Below are 15,131 nucleotides of genomic sequence, written 5' to 3' on the forward strand. Positions count from 1 at the left end.
TGAAGCTCAAAAATTGAATGCTGCACAAAAGAAGCTAGACACCAAAGAATATACTGTATGATTTCATTCATAGAAAGAAATAGGTAATATTCATCTATGCTGTCAGAAGTCAGAGTAGTGATTACCTTTGGGGGAATGGTTACTTACTATTGGGGGCTTAAGGTAGTCCTGATAATATTTTGTTTCTTGGCCTCTGAGCTGGTTACACAGTTGTGAAAATTCATTCAACTATACCCTATGAGTGGGCATTTCTCTGTATTTATATGAAATCTCAATTAGAATTTTATGTTTGAATTATTTTTTAAAAAATGTTTAAGAAAGACTAGCTACATGCAAACCTTTTTTGCTAGGCATGGGAAACATACTTAGTATTTGTTAATAATTCATTTAGCAAATACTTTTGAGGACTGTGTACCAGGCCCTTGCCTGGTTGCTGGCGTACAGACTACAAAAAAAGAGAGAGAGAGAGAGAGATAAGATTCCTATTGTTATAACACTTTTCTTCAAGTGATAATAATCAAAGTGAAGGTGAAAATGATAATGACAATGAGATAAGTGGTGCCATTTGCTGATCTGATCACTTGAGACACAATGCCACAGCCAAGGAGTTAGCATTTTAAGACAGACATGATGGAGAGCTTTTGGTGCCCCCCAAATCATGCTAGGCTAGAATGAATTATCCTATACATTAGGAGTTTCTTTTATACATACTATTTTTTTTAATTCAGGAAAATTGCAAAGTAGTCTATTACCTTGTACAATAGAAAGTAAGCTTTATGAGGTGCCAAGTAATGAAAAACTGTACATTGTATAAACAAGGTTAACACAGAATGGTAGAAGAGGTAAGTAACGTCTTCTAATATAGGGAGGCATGGTATAGAATCATCTATGGACTTTAATTTCTTTTGTGGTAATAGTCAGTAGTGGAAGGGGGGACCACAAAATAGCTTATGTGTCTTGTTACAGACAAACTTAAAAGCTGGAAATTGCTTTCCTTCTTGCCTGCATACTCTCTGCTGATGTTCTTTTATTATTTCACTGAGAAAGAAGAGATAAGACTTCTGGTCAGTGGTGTCCAGTTGAATGTACACATTTGTCTTTGTTCACTCCTAATATGCCACAAAAAGAATTGTAAAGGAATTTGTTACCAAAAAAAAAAAAAAAACCCCACAAAAAACCCACAAAGAAAACTCAAAAACCCAAGATGGGAGGAAAGGCATTACCCTACAAGGACAAAGAACATGGGAAAGGACAAAGGAAACAAATGGAAAATAGATGAACTAGAGGTAACTCACTTACCATATCAGAAAGCTGAAATACTAAGACTTCAAGGAAAAACAAAGAAAGTAACTCCATTTACACCACAGAAAACATAAAAAATTCAGGAGCTTGTGGCACCAAGTACCTCTGGAAATGTGGATGAAGGTGAGGCTGAAAAACTGGAAGATTTACTGAAAGTATGTTTAAGAAGTACCTGGGCCCTCAGACCTCCCACAATCCACAGGGCTAGGTGATGGCCCCTCCCCACCCCCCTGAAGGTAACTGAAGGTTTATTATCTGGAGAGGGTCACAAAAAGAGACAGTCTTTGGGCTAGAGAACACATGGCTCACTTAAGGATGAGAATATCATATTGAAAACAAGGGTTTAAGTACAAGTTAATATACTGGAAGAATTATCACAAACCTAGTGGTTTAAAGAATGAAAATTATTATCTTACAATTCTGTAGTATAGAAATCCAACATGGATCTCACGAAGCTAACACCAATGCTTTGGTAGAGCTGGATTCCTTTCTGGAGGCTCTAGAGGAGAGACCACTTCCTTACCTCTTTCCAGATTCCAAGGGCTACCCTCATTACCTGGGCATGGCCCCTTTCTCCATCTTCAAAGCTAACAGCCTTGCATCTCTCTGTGCCTTGCATCTCTCTGTGCCTCGCATCTGTGGTCACATTTTTCTCTTTCTCTCCCATTTCCCCTTCACATTTAAGAACCTTGTGAATAAATTGTCCCTGCCCAGACAATCCATGAATATCTTCCTGGCTCAAAATCCTAACCTAACCACATCTGCAAAGTCCTTTTTGCTATGGAAGGTAACAGATTCACAGATTTCAGGGATTAGAATGTGGACATCTTTGGCGGGGGGGGGCCACAATTCTCTCTACCACATCAGCCAAAACACTGGCCACTAGGATTATCTATTTCATGCGTGATTTACGAAAAGACTTCTCTGGGGGTTCTGACAAGCCCAAGAGTAAAGACTTAAAAAGACTGAATTGAAGATGTTCCCAAATGAAAATGCCCCTGCAGTTATGTATCCTGCATTATCAATTTCCATCTCATATTTTCAGTTGTCACCTCATTCCTACTCAAAACTCAGTGCAAAACTGTTTTGAAGCATATTTGCTATTCCCACAGCCTTCCCCCTCCACTTCCTTCATGACTATCTCTTGAATTTCATTTAATCACACTTTTATTACCATTTCAGAGAAACCTCTTATCTGGATCATTAACAGACTTCCTATTGCCAAACTCAATGGTCAATTGTCATCTTAGTAAATTTCTGAGAACCCATTTGAAACAACTGATTGCTCTCTTTTTCTTGAAAAACCCTTTTGCTTTCCCATTTTCTTGGTTTTCCTCATTCTCCAACAGCTCTTGCTCAGTCTCATTTGTAGAGCTTTCTCTTTGCTATCATCTATGAATATTGGAGTTCCCCAGGGCTCAATTTCTTGTCTTTTCTTATCAATATATATCAAATGTATAAGCTGTTGATGCCCAAATTTATACCACTGTCTCTTTCTGAACTCCAGTCTGTATTGTCACAGTTGGAAGGCAAATTTAATGTGTTCAAAAGCTAGCTTTTGATTTTTCTCTCTCAAACTTGCTTCTAATATTCATTGTTAGGCACTAAAACCTAGCAGTGATCTTTGATGTTTTGTTTCTTCCACATTCTACAGTCACTTTATAAATGAATCCTGCGGTCTGTACCTTCCAAATATAGTCCAAATGTGACCTTCTCACCACCTTCATTATTACCAAGCCCAGCCCAACCATCAGTGTCTCCCACCCGGAATTCTGGAATGTCTTTGAAACCTTCATCCCTGCTTCTATTGATATACCCCCCCCCAAAACACCTTCTCTACATCCAACAAGGTCCTTGTAAATAAGACTATGTCATTTCCTGTCTCAAACATTTCATGGCTTCAAGTTGCAGTTAGAAAAAAATCCTTTTACTTTGTTTTAGAAGATTGTCTGATTTGAGTACTGACCAGCTATACAGGACACCTTGCTATTCACCTTGTTATAACAAGCCAAGAAGCTTACTACTTTGGATACTCTTTCTCCCTGGGATTTATTTCTTCGGATCTTTATATTCGTCCAGGTCTCTCATTTTATTCAGATCTCTGCTTGGATATTTTGCTGGCCAACCTCTCCAAAACAGTATCCCCCATCACTCCAACCAAATTTTATTTTCTTCTTGGCATTTCATAGCAAAGACATTCCATTATATTTATGTGTTTATCTTTCTCTCTGCCACTGTAAGTTATTTGAGGATAGAAACTTCTGTTCACTTTTCTTTTATCCCCACTGCCTAGACTGCCTGATACATAGAATATTTTCTGAATTAATAAATTATTGCAATCCAAGATGAACCATGAAGATGTCCTCCAGTTTGGAAGTTTCAAGAAAGAGAAGGATAAGCTATTTTACTCGTTATAACAGTGTCTTATTAAGGTCAATAATGGTTTGGAACGCAAGATACCCAGAAAATCTGCTTCACTTATTTATTTATTTTAAAGATTTTATTTATTTATTTGACAGAGAGAGCGAGAGAGCACAAGCAGGGGGAGCAGTAGAAGGAGAGGGGGAAGCAGGCTTCCCGCTGAGCAGGGAGCCCAATGCGGGGCTCGATCCCAGGACCCTGGGATCATGACCTGAGCTGAAGGTAGACGCTTAACCATCTGAGCCACCCAGGTGCCCCTGCTTCACATATTTATTTATTTATTTATTTATTTATTTATTTATTTATTTATTTTAATTATTTATTTTTTTTTTATTTATTTGACAGAGAGAGACACAGCGAGAGAGGGAACACAAGCAGAGGGAGTGGGAGAGGGAGAAGCAGGCTTCCTGCGGAGCAGGGAGCCCGATGGGGGACTGCTTCACATATTTAAATGGGATCATACACATAAAGCATACAACAAAATCTGCCACAACAAAATATCACAGACTAGTTTCCTTAAACAATAGGAAATTATTTTCTTACAGTTCTTGAGGCTCCAAGTCTGAGATCAAGGTACTGAAAGGGTTGGTTTCTGCTGAGACCTCTCTCCTTGGCTTGTAGATGGCTGATGAACTGTGTCTTTATTTTTTATTTAAATTCAATTAGCCAACATATAGTATATCATTAGTTTCAGATGTAATGTTCAATAATTCATCAGTTGTGTATAACACCCAGTGGTCATCACATCACATGCCCTCCTTAAAGCCCATCACCCAATTACCCCACCCCCCATCCAACTTCCCTCCAGCAACCCTCAGTTTGTTTCCTCTAGTTAAGAGTCTCATGGTTTTTCTCCTTCTCTGATGACTTCCCATTCAGTTTTCCCTCCCTTCCCCGATGGTCCTCCGCACTGTTTCTTATATTCCACATGAGTGAAACTGTATGGTAATTGTCTTTCTCTGATTGACTTATTTCGCTCAGCATAATACACTCCAGTTCTATCCACATCGATGTAAGGAGTAAGTATTCATCCTTTCTGACGGCTAATATTCCATCATATATGTATGTATGTATGTATGTATGTATGTATGTATGTATGTGTGTGTGTGTGTGTGTATATATTATATCACATCTTCTTTATCCATTCATTTGTCCATGGACATCTCAGCTCTTTCCACAGTTTGGCTAGTGAACATGGCTGCTATAAATATTGGGGTGCATGTGCCCCTCCGGATCACTACATTTGTGTCTTTGTAGTAAATACCTAGTAGTAAAATTGCTGGGTCATAGGGTAGCTCTATTTTTAACTTCTTGAGGCACCTCCCTACTGTTTTCCAGAGGGGCTGTACCAGCTTGCATTCCCACCCACCGTTTAAGAGGGTTCCCCTTTCTCCGCATCCTTGCCAACATTTGTTGTTTCCTGATTTGTTAATTTTAGCTATTCTGACTAGAGTGGGGTGGTATTTCATTGTGGTTTTGATTTGTATTTCCCTGATGCCAAATGATGTGGAACATTTCTTCATATGTCTGTTGGCCATTTGTATGTCTTCTTTGGAAAGATGTCTCATCATGTCTTCTGCCCATTTCTTGACTGATTATTTGTTTTTTGGCTGTTGAGTTCAGTAAGTTCTTTATAAATCTCAGATACCAGCCCTCTATCTGATATGTCATTTGCAAATATCTTCTCCCATTCTGTAGGTTCCCTTTTGGTTTTGCTGACTGTTTCCTTTGCTGTGCAGAAGCTTTCTATCTTGAAGTCTCAATAGTTCTTGTTTGCTTTTGATCCCTTGCCTTTAGGGACACGTCTAGCAAGAAGTTGCTGCCACCAAGGTCGAAGAGGTTGCTGCCTGTGTTCTCCTCTAGGATTTTGATGGATTCCTGTCTCACATTTAGGTCTTTCATCTGTTTTGAGTGCAACTTTGTGTATGGTGTAAGAAAATTGTCCAGTTTCATTTTTCTACACATGGCTGTCCAGTTTTCCCAGCACCCTTTATTGAAGAGACTGTCCTTTTTCCATTGGACATTCTTTCCTGCTTTGTCAAAGATGAGTTGACCATAGAGCTGAGGGTCCATTTCTTGGTTCTCTATTCTGTTCCATTGATCTATGTGTCTGTTTTTATGCCAGTACCATACTGTCTTGATGATTACACTCCCTGTGTCTTTACATGCTCTTTCCTCTGTGTGTATGTGTGTGTATGTGTGTCCTAATCTCCTCTTTTTATAAGGACATGAATCAGACTGGATTAGGGCCCATCCCAAGGACCTCACTAACATTAATTACCTCTTTAAAGAGCCTATCTTCAAATATAGCCTTGTTTTGAGGTACTGAAGGTTAGGACTACAATACATAGATTTTTAGGGAATGCAATTCACCTCATAACAGAGTGGTATTCAGTAGCTGTGTTATTTGTATTATATCAAGCTCTGTAAGTTTGAGCTGAGAAGTACTGCTTAAAGACCTTCTTGTTTAAGTATGTTTTTCCTCAGTCAGCCTGCCATAATACTGTTGGTAGCAATTTATTCTCTTAAAGCTTTCCTTTCTCTCCTGAGATTTTGATTTAGTACTGCTAAGAGGTCTGGCTGGGATGAGAGTGGGAGGTATCACAGCTCGTCTGCTTGTTACTTAATAAGCTAGGTTGATCAGTCATTTCTCAAAACCATGAGAATAAGACAGTGGAGACATAGATTTTGAAGAGAAAAAAGTCTGTGACAGCATGAGCACACTAGTCCCCAGAGGAAAGGGGAACGAACAAAATGAAAGAAAGATAATTCGACTATTAGCCATTTGTTTGGCTTGATGACAGTTTCACCAATAGCTACTTCTTCCAACATGGCTACCAGTGATTTTGCAACACTGGGATTAAGTCTCAGAAATGGTGGGTATATACTGAATTACTGAATAAAGTTCACTGATATTGAATAACAATCAACATATGTAAGTAGGCTCTGCCTTAGCAACTGACTTCCATCTAACAGCTAACTCAACAAGGAGTTATAGGATTTGAGAACTGTCTGTCCATTTGAAATGGAGCTTCCTAAATCTCACAAAATGATACTCTGCTCATGCAATCAAATAGTTGACTACACTATATTTTCTTCTTGATTTTACATACTAACCATTGCTTATCATTAATATTTTAGTTTTCGCTTGTTCAGTCTAACATTTATTACCATTATCCTCAGTTGGCAAAGAAATTCATTCTTTCCAAATCATTCTTAAATAGGCCACTTTGACAAACTCAGACCAAGTGTTTCCTTTGCTTATACTGCTGTATTTACAAAACAAAAACTTTAAACAAGATTCCTCTGTAAATAACCCAGAATTCACTAAATTCTTTCAGAAGTGTGCTCTTTTAATATTAAAATTCATCATTAGAGTTCATAAGTATTCTCAGACTGTAGTTTCCAAGACCAATAGTGAGGGTTTAAATTGACCTTTTCAGTGTACTGACATTCAAAATTAAATGAAGGTGGGGAAATCGGTGGGGGAGATGAACCATGAGAGACTATGGACTCTGAGAAACAAACTGAGGGTTCTAGAGGGGAGGGGGGTGGGGAGAGGGGTTAGCCTGGTGATGGGTATTAAAGAGGGCGCGTACTGCATGGAGCACTGGGTGTAACACGCAAACAATGAATCATGGAACACTACATCAAAAACTAATGATGTAATGTATGGTGATTAACATAACATAATAATAAATAAATAAATAAATAAAAGATAATGTCCATCAACTACACTACCCATAGAGCAAAAAAAGAGACATGGTATCACAGCCAAAATCTCCCGATTTGTTAACAGTTATGGCTGTGGATCAGTGAAGGGATGCTAGCCTGCTCCATGCAGTTAGCTTTCCCACTGAAGTCATTTGCAGGGAACGGTAGGGATTGTGACTACACTGCAGAGGAAATCCCACTGTACACATGGCAGTTAAGGCACATATACTTCTATACAAACTTAATGATGAGCAAAAGCCAGAGTATGCAGTATGAAAATTAGAGTCCACTTGGATAAACACTCTGGTTTTTTATAAAAACGTATATGTTCCACTGCCCCATTTCCCAAACGTCTCCATTTCCACACACCTGATTTTCCTAGATTGCATTCCTCCTCCGCAGCGCAGAGACCTCAGCTCATTGTGAATTTTGCATGGAGACCAGTGTTCTACAATCCAGGAATACTGATTGCATTCACTGTAGCATGGGACTGCCTCATGCACCTGTCAAGAACAGGAAAGAAAAAAAAAATATGTGGAACTATACAAGTTATATAAAAAGAGCCTATCTTTTAGTAATGCCTGTTGAACATAACCCAAGAACTATACTCTGGCTAAAACAGCCAAATTACACTCCCAAAAAGCAAGATGTATTTGGCTTCTCTGAAATTACTGACTTGCCTAAAGAAACATACAGGGGAAATCAACTAAGACATAAACAAAGGACAGTCATTTCCTACCACTGAGAATAGGAATTCCATTACCATTTCATTTCCTGAAAGACCTCACACAGCACCTATTAGATGGTCCAGCTCTCAATTATATGGCATACTGTATTTTCAGATGTACTTTAAGATGTCAATTGAAACAAATATATGTATGGAAAATTTACTCTTGAATATAAGAGGTCCTTAGAATGCATAAGAAAAGTGGTATTATTTGCACAGGACATTTCTTTTTATGCCCCCAAATGATCAGTGCTAACGGGCAATCATTTAGCCTCCTGGGTATTGTGGCTTTATATGAATTCAGCTATTTGTAGGATGTTTTTAGGGCATAGCTATAACACAGACAGACAGACAGACAGACAGACAGACACACACACACACACACACACACACACACACGACAAACACTACTAGACTGTTTTGAGGCTGGGCATGACTGATTACTGACTGTGAATATTTACAATTTTATGGTAAAAACAATGATTACAGTAAATGAATTCTTAGGTTACTTCCTATGCACTTGTTTGTGATGATTTTTTCCCTGAAATTGTATCCCATTGCGTAGTCAATTGAGTTTGCTGGCCTTTTTAAGACAGAATTTAAAATGCATTACTCAATACAGAGCACAGCACTCTCCCTCAGTAAGATGTTTCATTGCATATCAGAGCAACATGCAACTACACAGGTTTTCATTTTTCTAGATCACAAAGATGGCTCTAGGATAGCATGCTGATGAAGACTGTTTCAACCTATTACCAAAATAGTTAATTAATGCTTTTCCTTTTAAATAAGAACTTAAGCTTAAGTTCTTTTCTCCCACTGCCTTTCTAATTCCACAAAATTGTAAATGATGACTAGGCAGCGCTATCCAAACAGAACCATTACTTGCAAGTTTCCACTAAATGAGAGGGAAAGCACTATGTAATGGGATAATCAGAAAACAAGATTGGAGCACTGTCAGCATGTTAGATGGAAATCAAATGAGAAAAGGTTATTTGTGCGACTACATCTTAGGAATCACAAATAATGTCAGAAACTATTTTTAACCGTGGGGTTCTATTTGGCTCTCTCATGTAGAGCACACAAGGAAAAGGAAAACCACAAAGTGAAAAATATGTGAGGGCAAAATGAAAGGAGACGGGAAAATAGAAGTGGAAGTAGGTGTAGGAAAGTAAGGAATTAAATAATAAAAGAAGCACACTTCATGCTGTGAATGCTGCCAAGAATGGAATGAAAGGTTTGGAAGCAGAAACTACATTAGAATAAGGAGGTAATAACTTGTAAGGGAGAAAAGTCTGCCCAATTCCTGGCATGGTAGAGGTAAGAGAAAAATCTGTAAAAATGAAAGACAGGACCCCCAATGGAACAGACACCTGGAAAGTGAGCTGATGACAGCTGAGGGTTTAGCCAACTCCGCTCTACCACAAAAATGAAGACTGCACTGAATTTGTGGGCTTGTTCTGTAAACTTTTCAATATGTAACAGACAATTTAAATAAAGCTCTTTGGCTTTCATATGAGATACATGAAAGTCTGCCAAAGCAATTTGTACAAACCAGGGGTAGATGGAAATATTAATTAACAATGTATTTTTCCCATACCTCATGCATGAATTTGAGAGCAAATGGATGGAATATCCTGAGGACCTTTTTTTCTAAAGCTATCAATACTAAGCAGAGTTTACATTTCTACCCTACCTCCTACATATAAGCCCAAAGACAGATAGAAAAATGAAAACCTGTGTAGTTGCATGTTGCTCTGATATAAACTTTTGAATGTCTGGTTATATATTTGATTTACTATTTTTACTCTTTATGCTTTGCAATCTACAGCTAAGCAGAGTAGCTAACCTCAATGAAAAGCTGTTGGAAGATAGGGAGCATATCTTTGCAGGAAGATGATGACCCACCCTTTTAACTAATGAGTAAAAAAATAGCACCTCTTAAAAAAGATTCACATGGATTTACTTGATTTTCCCCCATATGTGTATGCTATTTTAATACTGCTCATACTGTCGCTTCTAGCTGATAAATCCCTATCCTTCCTTCAAAGCCCAAGTAAACCCCATCACAAGGCTTTTCCCATGACCCCTAATTGGCATGTTTTTGGTACTCAGTGACAGTCTCAGTTTGAAGCAGACTTGTTGCCAGATTATAACATCAGAATGCACATGTACAGGGGCTGGGACAGTGCTGGTGGTTAGAACCTCATTGCATGTTGCTGGAGGAGCAGACAAATTTAATAAAGTCATCACCTGACTCTTTTTCTAAGTGTTTCCTATTTTTCACACTACTTTAGCCCTTTTTCTCACCTTGGTCTTAATGTCTACTTTTCACTTTAAATAAAAGTGAGAAAGTAAGCTCAGAGAAACACAATTTGTACTTTTCACACCTAAGGATGCTTCTAGTCCTAACCAAAGTCAGACCTGGACAAGAAGCATTTGTGTAGGTGACTACTTAAAAAACTCTTGAGTCTTAGGCAGGCGGAAACAAAGTTTCCATGATGTATTTCACAAGACATGGGGCACTGAGTGGGTTCAATAAGTACTGGTTGAATTGAAAGGGGCCCAGGTTGCTAAATGACCCTCACACAACTCTCTAGAGAACATACGCCCACTAAATAGAATGTGCAAGGGGTATTTTACAAAGCCCAAAGGACAGTAAGAGGGAGCAAAAAATAAAAACCTTTTCTTTCCGTTATGGGGCTGGGGTGAAGAATAGCAATCACTATGTCATCAAAAGGTGCTGCTTGATGATTTTGTTATGGGAAAGAAAGGCTGTTCCTTAAGAATTGTGAGAACTGTCTCCTTAGAGTCCTTGTCCATTAGGCATGGAATCTTATCGAGTGGATGAAAACAACCACAAGAGACAAAACGTGCAGCAGGCATTCAAGAATAAAAATTAACTACCCAGCTGGCCAATTTCTTCTCCCGTCAGTCCTTTATGTTCTGGCTATTTCATACTGCTATTTAGTTGGTGCTTATTACAGTTTTATAATGGAAATGTGTTAAAGCATGGACTTTATCAAGGAATCATATGGAAATTCTGACAGAGAGAAATGAGCCATGGGAAAGTTAAATGAAAATTATTCCTAAATGGCACAAATTAGGAAGAAAATAACAGGGTTTAATAGGGCCATAGATGCTAAAAATGCCACTGAAAAATCTAAATCCTCAGAGAGGCAACATTTCATTCTCCTAGTAATGAGTTCTATTTATTACTTCTTCAGTGGGGAATTGTGTTTTTATAATTTTGCTAGTTCCAGAGTCATAGCATAAACTCATTCACTGAGTCAGTCTTTTAATATTTATTAAGTCTCTGCTCATTGTAATTGATCATTTTAATTAAGCACTATTTTCTGATCCTCATCTCCAACTATAGATGGACTTCCCTGGCATAAACTTGGAAGCAGGGTCTCTCTGGAGCTCAGCAGATGTCATTACTGCATGTCAGAGTCCTAGGGTTCAAGGGCTCAAATAAAGCAAACAAACAGTAACCACAATAAAAACAAAAATAAAGAAAGGAAAACTCATGACTCCCAATTTTCTATAGCAAAAACCCTTTGCTCCAGTGAAGCTGCCACTCAACACCCATATAGAAATCTTCAGGCTGGAGACTTCCATACTGGGCACTGTGGTTACATAGTAGAACTTGACAATTAGTTCAAAAGCCCATCGAGGGCCAGAAATTCCTGCAAATCCGAGCCCGGGTCTGTACCATTGGAATGTGAGAGGAAATAGTCTTGATCTCACCACTCCAAGAATAAAGCACTATGGGTTCCATTCTCCCCCAAATGTTGTGAGCTTTTAACATAAGATGTACAAATTTGCCTCAGGTCTAGGACCCTCATCTCTTAATTCGAAGAACTTTCCCCCCAGCCTTTCGCTAGTTGTCTGTCTCCTCTCTTTCCTCCTCCAGGGTTCACGCTTTCCCTTCAGAAGGGTCCTCTATACTATATCCTCCCTCAACCACATTTTGCCCTTTTTCTCATTCAGTCAGCAACTAAGTTATGCACTCCTCCATTATGAATGTCTGAATGACTGGAAAGTATCACATTTAGGCAGGTAAACTTTTGCTTCCATTTGTGTTAATCATGCATTTATACCTGTCTGTACTTAATATAATACATGTGGTGCTAAAGGTCAGTCCTCATGCAACTGCACCTACATGCTTTACAATGTGCCCATCACTGGCCCCCGATTATCAATGACACCATATAATGCTGTGTAGAACTTTATAGCTTGTATAAGACACTTTATGTCTCTGGTCTTAATCATCAGGATCATTTGAGTTACACAAGGTTAGCAGAATTCCTATTTCTAGGTAAAAATAAATAAAATTTGAAGATGCCCAGCTAGTCATTCATAGCAGATGAATGACTAGGCTCGTGCTCAAACTGAGATGAATTTAGAATCCCACTCTGCTGATGCAAACAGTGCATGGGTTTCATCTGTTTAGCTTGTTTGGGCACATTCCATGCTCTGAGAATATCTTTTCAAAGAGTAAGATAATGCTAATATTTATAAATTCCTAAAAAGGGAAAACCAAAAACAGAATTTTCAAATTATGTCTATACAGAAGATGATGCCTATTGCTATATACTTTATATATAAAACTGCACAAGCAATTCATCCCAAGGCTTCAGGTATGGAGTCTCTTTTCATAATTTCAAAAAACCAGGAAGTATCTCAGAAAACCAACTTCCATTTTAAACATGGAAGAGCAGGCCTGAGTCTTTTAGATGGTTGCAATTCTTTGTGTGAATGGGGGGTTAAAAAAAAAAAATCCACAACTGTTTTTAAATTGGTATCGGTGGGAAAACCATCATGCCTATCATTTGTACAGTGTGTTGGTCAAGAGGGCAGCATTTGGAGTCAGGTTTTTACTGGAAATCTGGAAAAAAGTGATCCATACTTGTGAGGTAGGCAACTGTCATTTCCAGCCTCAATGTTCAAGTCTAAGGCCCTGGCTGTCTTCCTCTTCCAAGACATTTTCTCACACTAGCTTCTCTGTCTACACAGCAATTGAAAAAACTTCCTGAGCATGCCCTGAGCTTATCACCATGCCTGGTTTGTGAGATTCACCAGTGGTTTTATATATGCATTCTATGTTTTCTTTTCAGTTTTCATGCTAAAAAAAAAATCTCAAAACAAACCTCATAATGCTGAATCTTATTTGCAAAATTTGGAGACAAATTATTGAGCTTTCAAGCCAATGGGAAGTTTATTAGCAAAGTAAGGGAGGTGGCTCCATTCCTCATCTTCTAAGAGCAACAGTTTCTGTGTCAGATGTACAGACTATGTCAACTGTAGCGTTGTATTGAGGGGCCCATACATGCATTCCCCATACCAAACCTTGTCTGTAGTCTCAATGAATAATACAATCTCAGACATATTGTCACCACTGCTCGTCAAGTGAATGTAGTAGGCAATGCTGTGATTAATGAGGTTTTAACTTGAAAGTGCTGCTGAATTTGAAATGGCTCATTAGAAAATTTCTCAATCCAGGCTGGCTAAGAGTGCAAGATCCTTGTAACAAAAACACAGCGAACTACTGCCCTTACATAAAAAAAAAAAAAAAAAAAAAAAAGAGAGAGAGAGAAAAAAAATGGACTAACAATGAGGCCATCTATGCCTTAAAGTCACATTATGTTTCTATTTTGATAGAAGATACGTCGTACAGAGTAGCCTTTTTTCTAAATGGAATATAGAATAATAGTTCTTATAGAGAAGGTCTAAACTCTGGATTTTTTTTCCCTTTCCTTTTTTAATGGTCTAAAGCACTCAACCCCTTACCTCCAGTCTGAATACCACTGATGATCTTTTAAGCACAGTGTCATCAGAATCAAGGTGAATATCCACTCACAGCTAAGCCACCTCTGTCATTCACGCAGTCCTCTGTTCCAACAGTGGGGGTGGAGGGGCCCCAAGTCATGCATATACTTCCTCCCCTTCCCCATGTTTCCTGCCTCCTTCAAGGATATTACACATAGCCTGAACTTTACAGAGGGTATTTAATATTGGGGAGCCACCAAGTCCTCATGTAAAAGACCATGGTTAAAGTTCAGTTATCTGTGCTAATGGAGTTTAGATTATTTGTAATGGCAAACAAATAACAATGCCTTATTTCTTTTTTTAATCCTTCATACTCTATTTCCCTGGTAGCAGATTTACATTTCTTATTGTGCATGATTTAAGTGACTATGAAACCACAGTCTTAAAGTGAACTGCATGGTAATGGACAATCAACAAAAGTGATGATTGTGAAGATCCTATACAGTGCATGATATTCTACAGTAAAGCACTAACACACACATATACACACGGGCACTGATTGGACTACCTCTGTGCCTGATATGTGGTACAGAATTGAGGGAACATATTGACATAGACAAGTTGTGGCAAGTTGAACTATAAGGCCCACACTCTGTACCTCAGCACTACGTAAACAACCATAAAAGGTAGAATGAGAGGGGGAAACTCACGCCAGAGTTGGATTGACTTTTCCAACACCCTGGGAGTTTCCACCCATGGCTATGCTGTTATGATAAGAAATCAGATGGGATTTTGTAGATTGCTCATAGCATGCCAGGGACTACTGTCATGGTGGTCCTTTGGATTTTCATAGCACGGATTGCAGTTATCAGTCACACTGAAGTGAGGGGGAAAAAAACAACCACCCCATGCCAATATCATGGATACTTCCAGAAAACTCTCCAAGTGTTGAACTAATAGCCCTTCAGAAAAGAGGTTATGAATGAACCTTGAGGACATTATGTGAAATAAGCTAATTACAGAAGGATGAATACTACATGAGTCCATTTATATGAGGTATCTCAAATAGTCAAACTCATTGAAGCAAAGAATAGAATGGTGGTTGTCAGGGGCTGTGGGAGAGGGAAATGGGGAGATGTTAAATAATGGATATAAAATTTCAGTTATGAAAGATGAATAAATTTTAGAGTTCTGC

The 15,131-nt window shown here is 38.5% G+C and overlaps 1 protein-coding gene across 1 annotated transcript in view; it reads right to left on the minus strand.

Moving 5' to 3' along the window:
* Positions 1-15,131, minus strand: part of THSD7B (thrombospondin type 1 domain containing 7B) — a 763,227-nt gene that overhangs the window by 88,687 nt on the left and 659,409 nt on the right. The window contains exon 15 of the mRNA XM_028101331.1: positions 7,807-7,940. Coding sequence (XP_027957132.1) covers positions 7,807-7,940 — 134 coding nt within the window. The remainder of the gene's footprint in view (positions 1-7,806; positions 7,941-15,131) is intronic.

Source organism: Eumetopias jubatus, unplaced genomic scaffold (assembly GCF_037043125.1).
Source record: "Eumetopias jubatus isolate StellerSeaLion01/CBP00866 unplaced genomic scaffold, mEumJub1_p1.0 scaffold_3, whole genome shotgun sequence".
Lineage (NCBI taxonomy): Eukaryota > Metazoa > Chordata > Mammalia > Carnivora > Otariidae > Eumetopias > Eumetopias jubatus.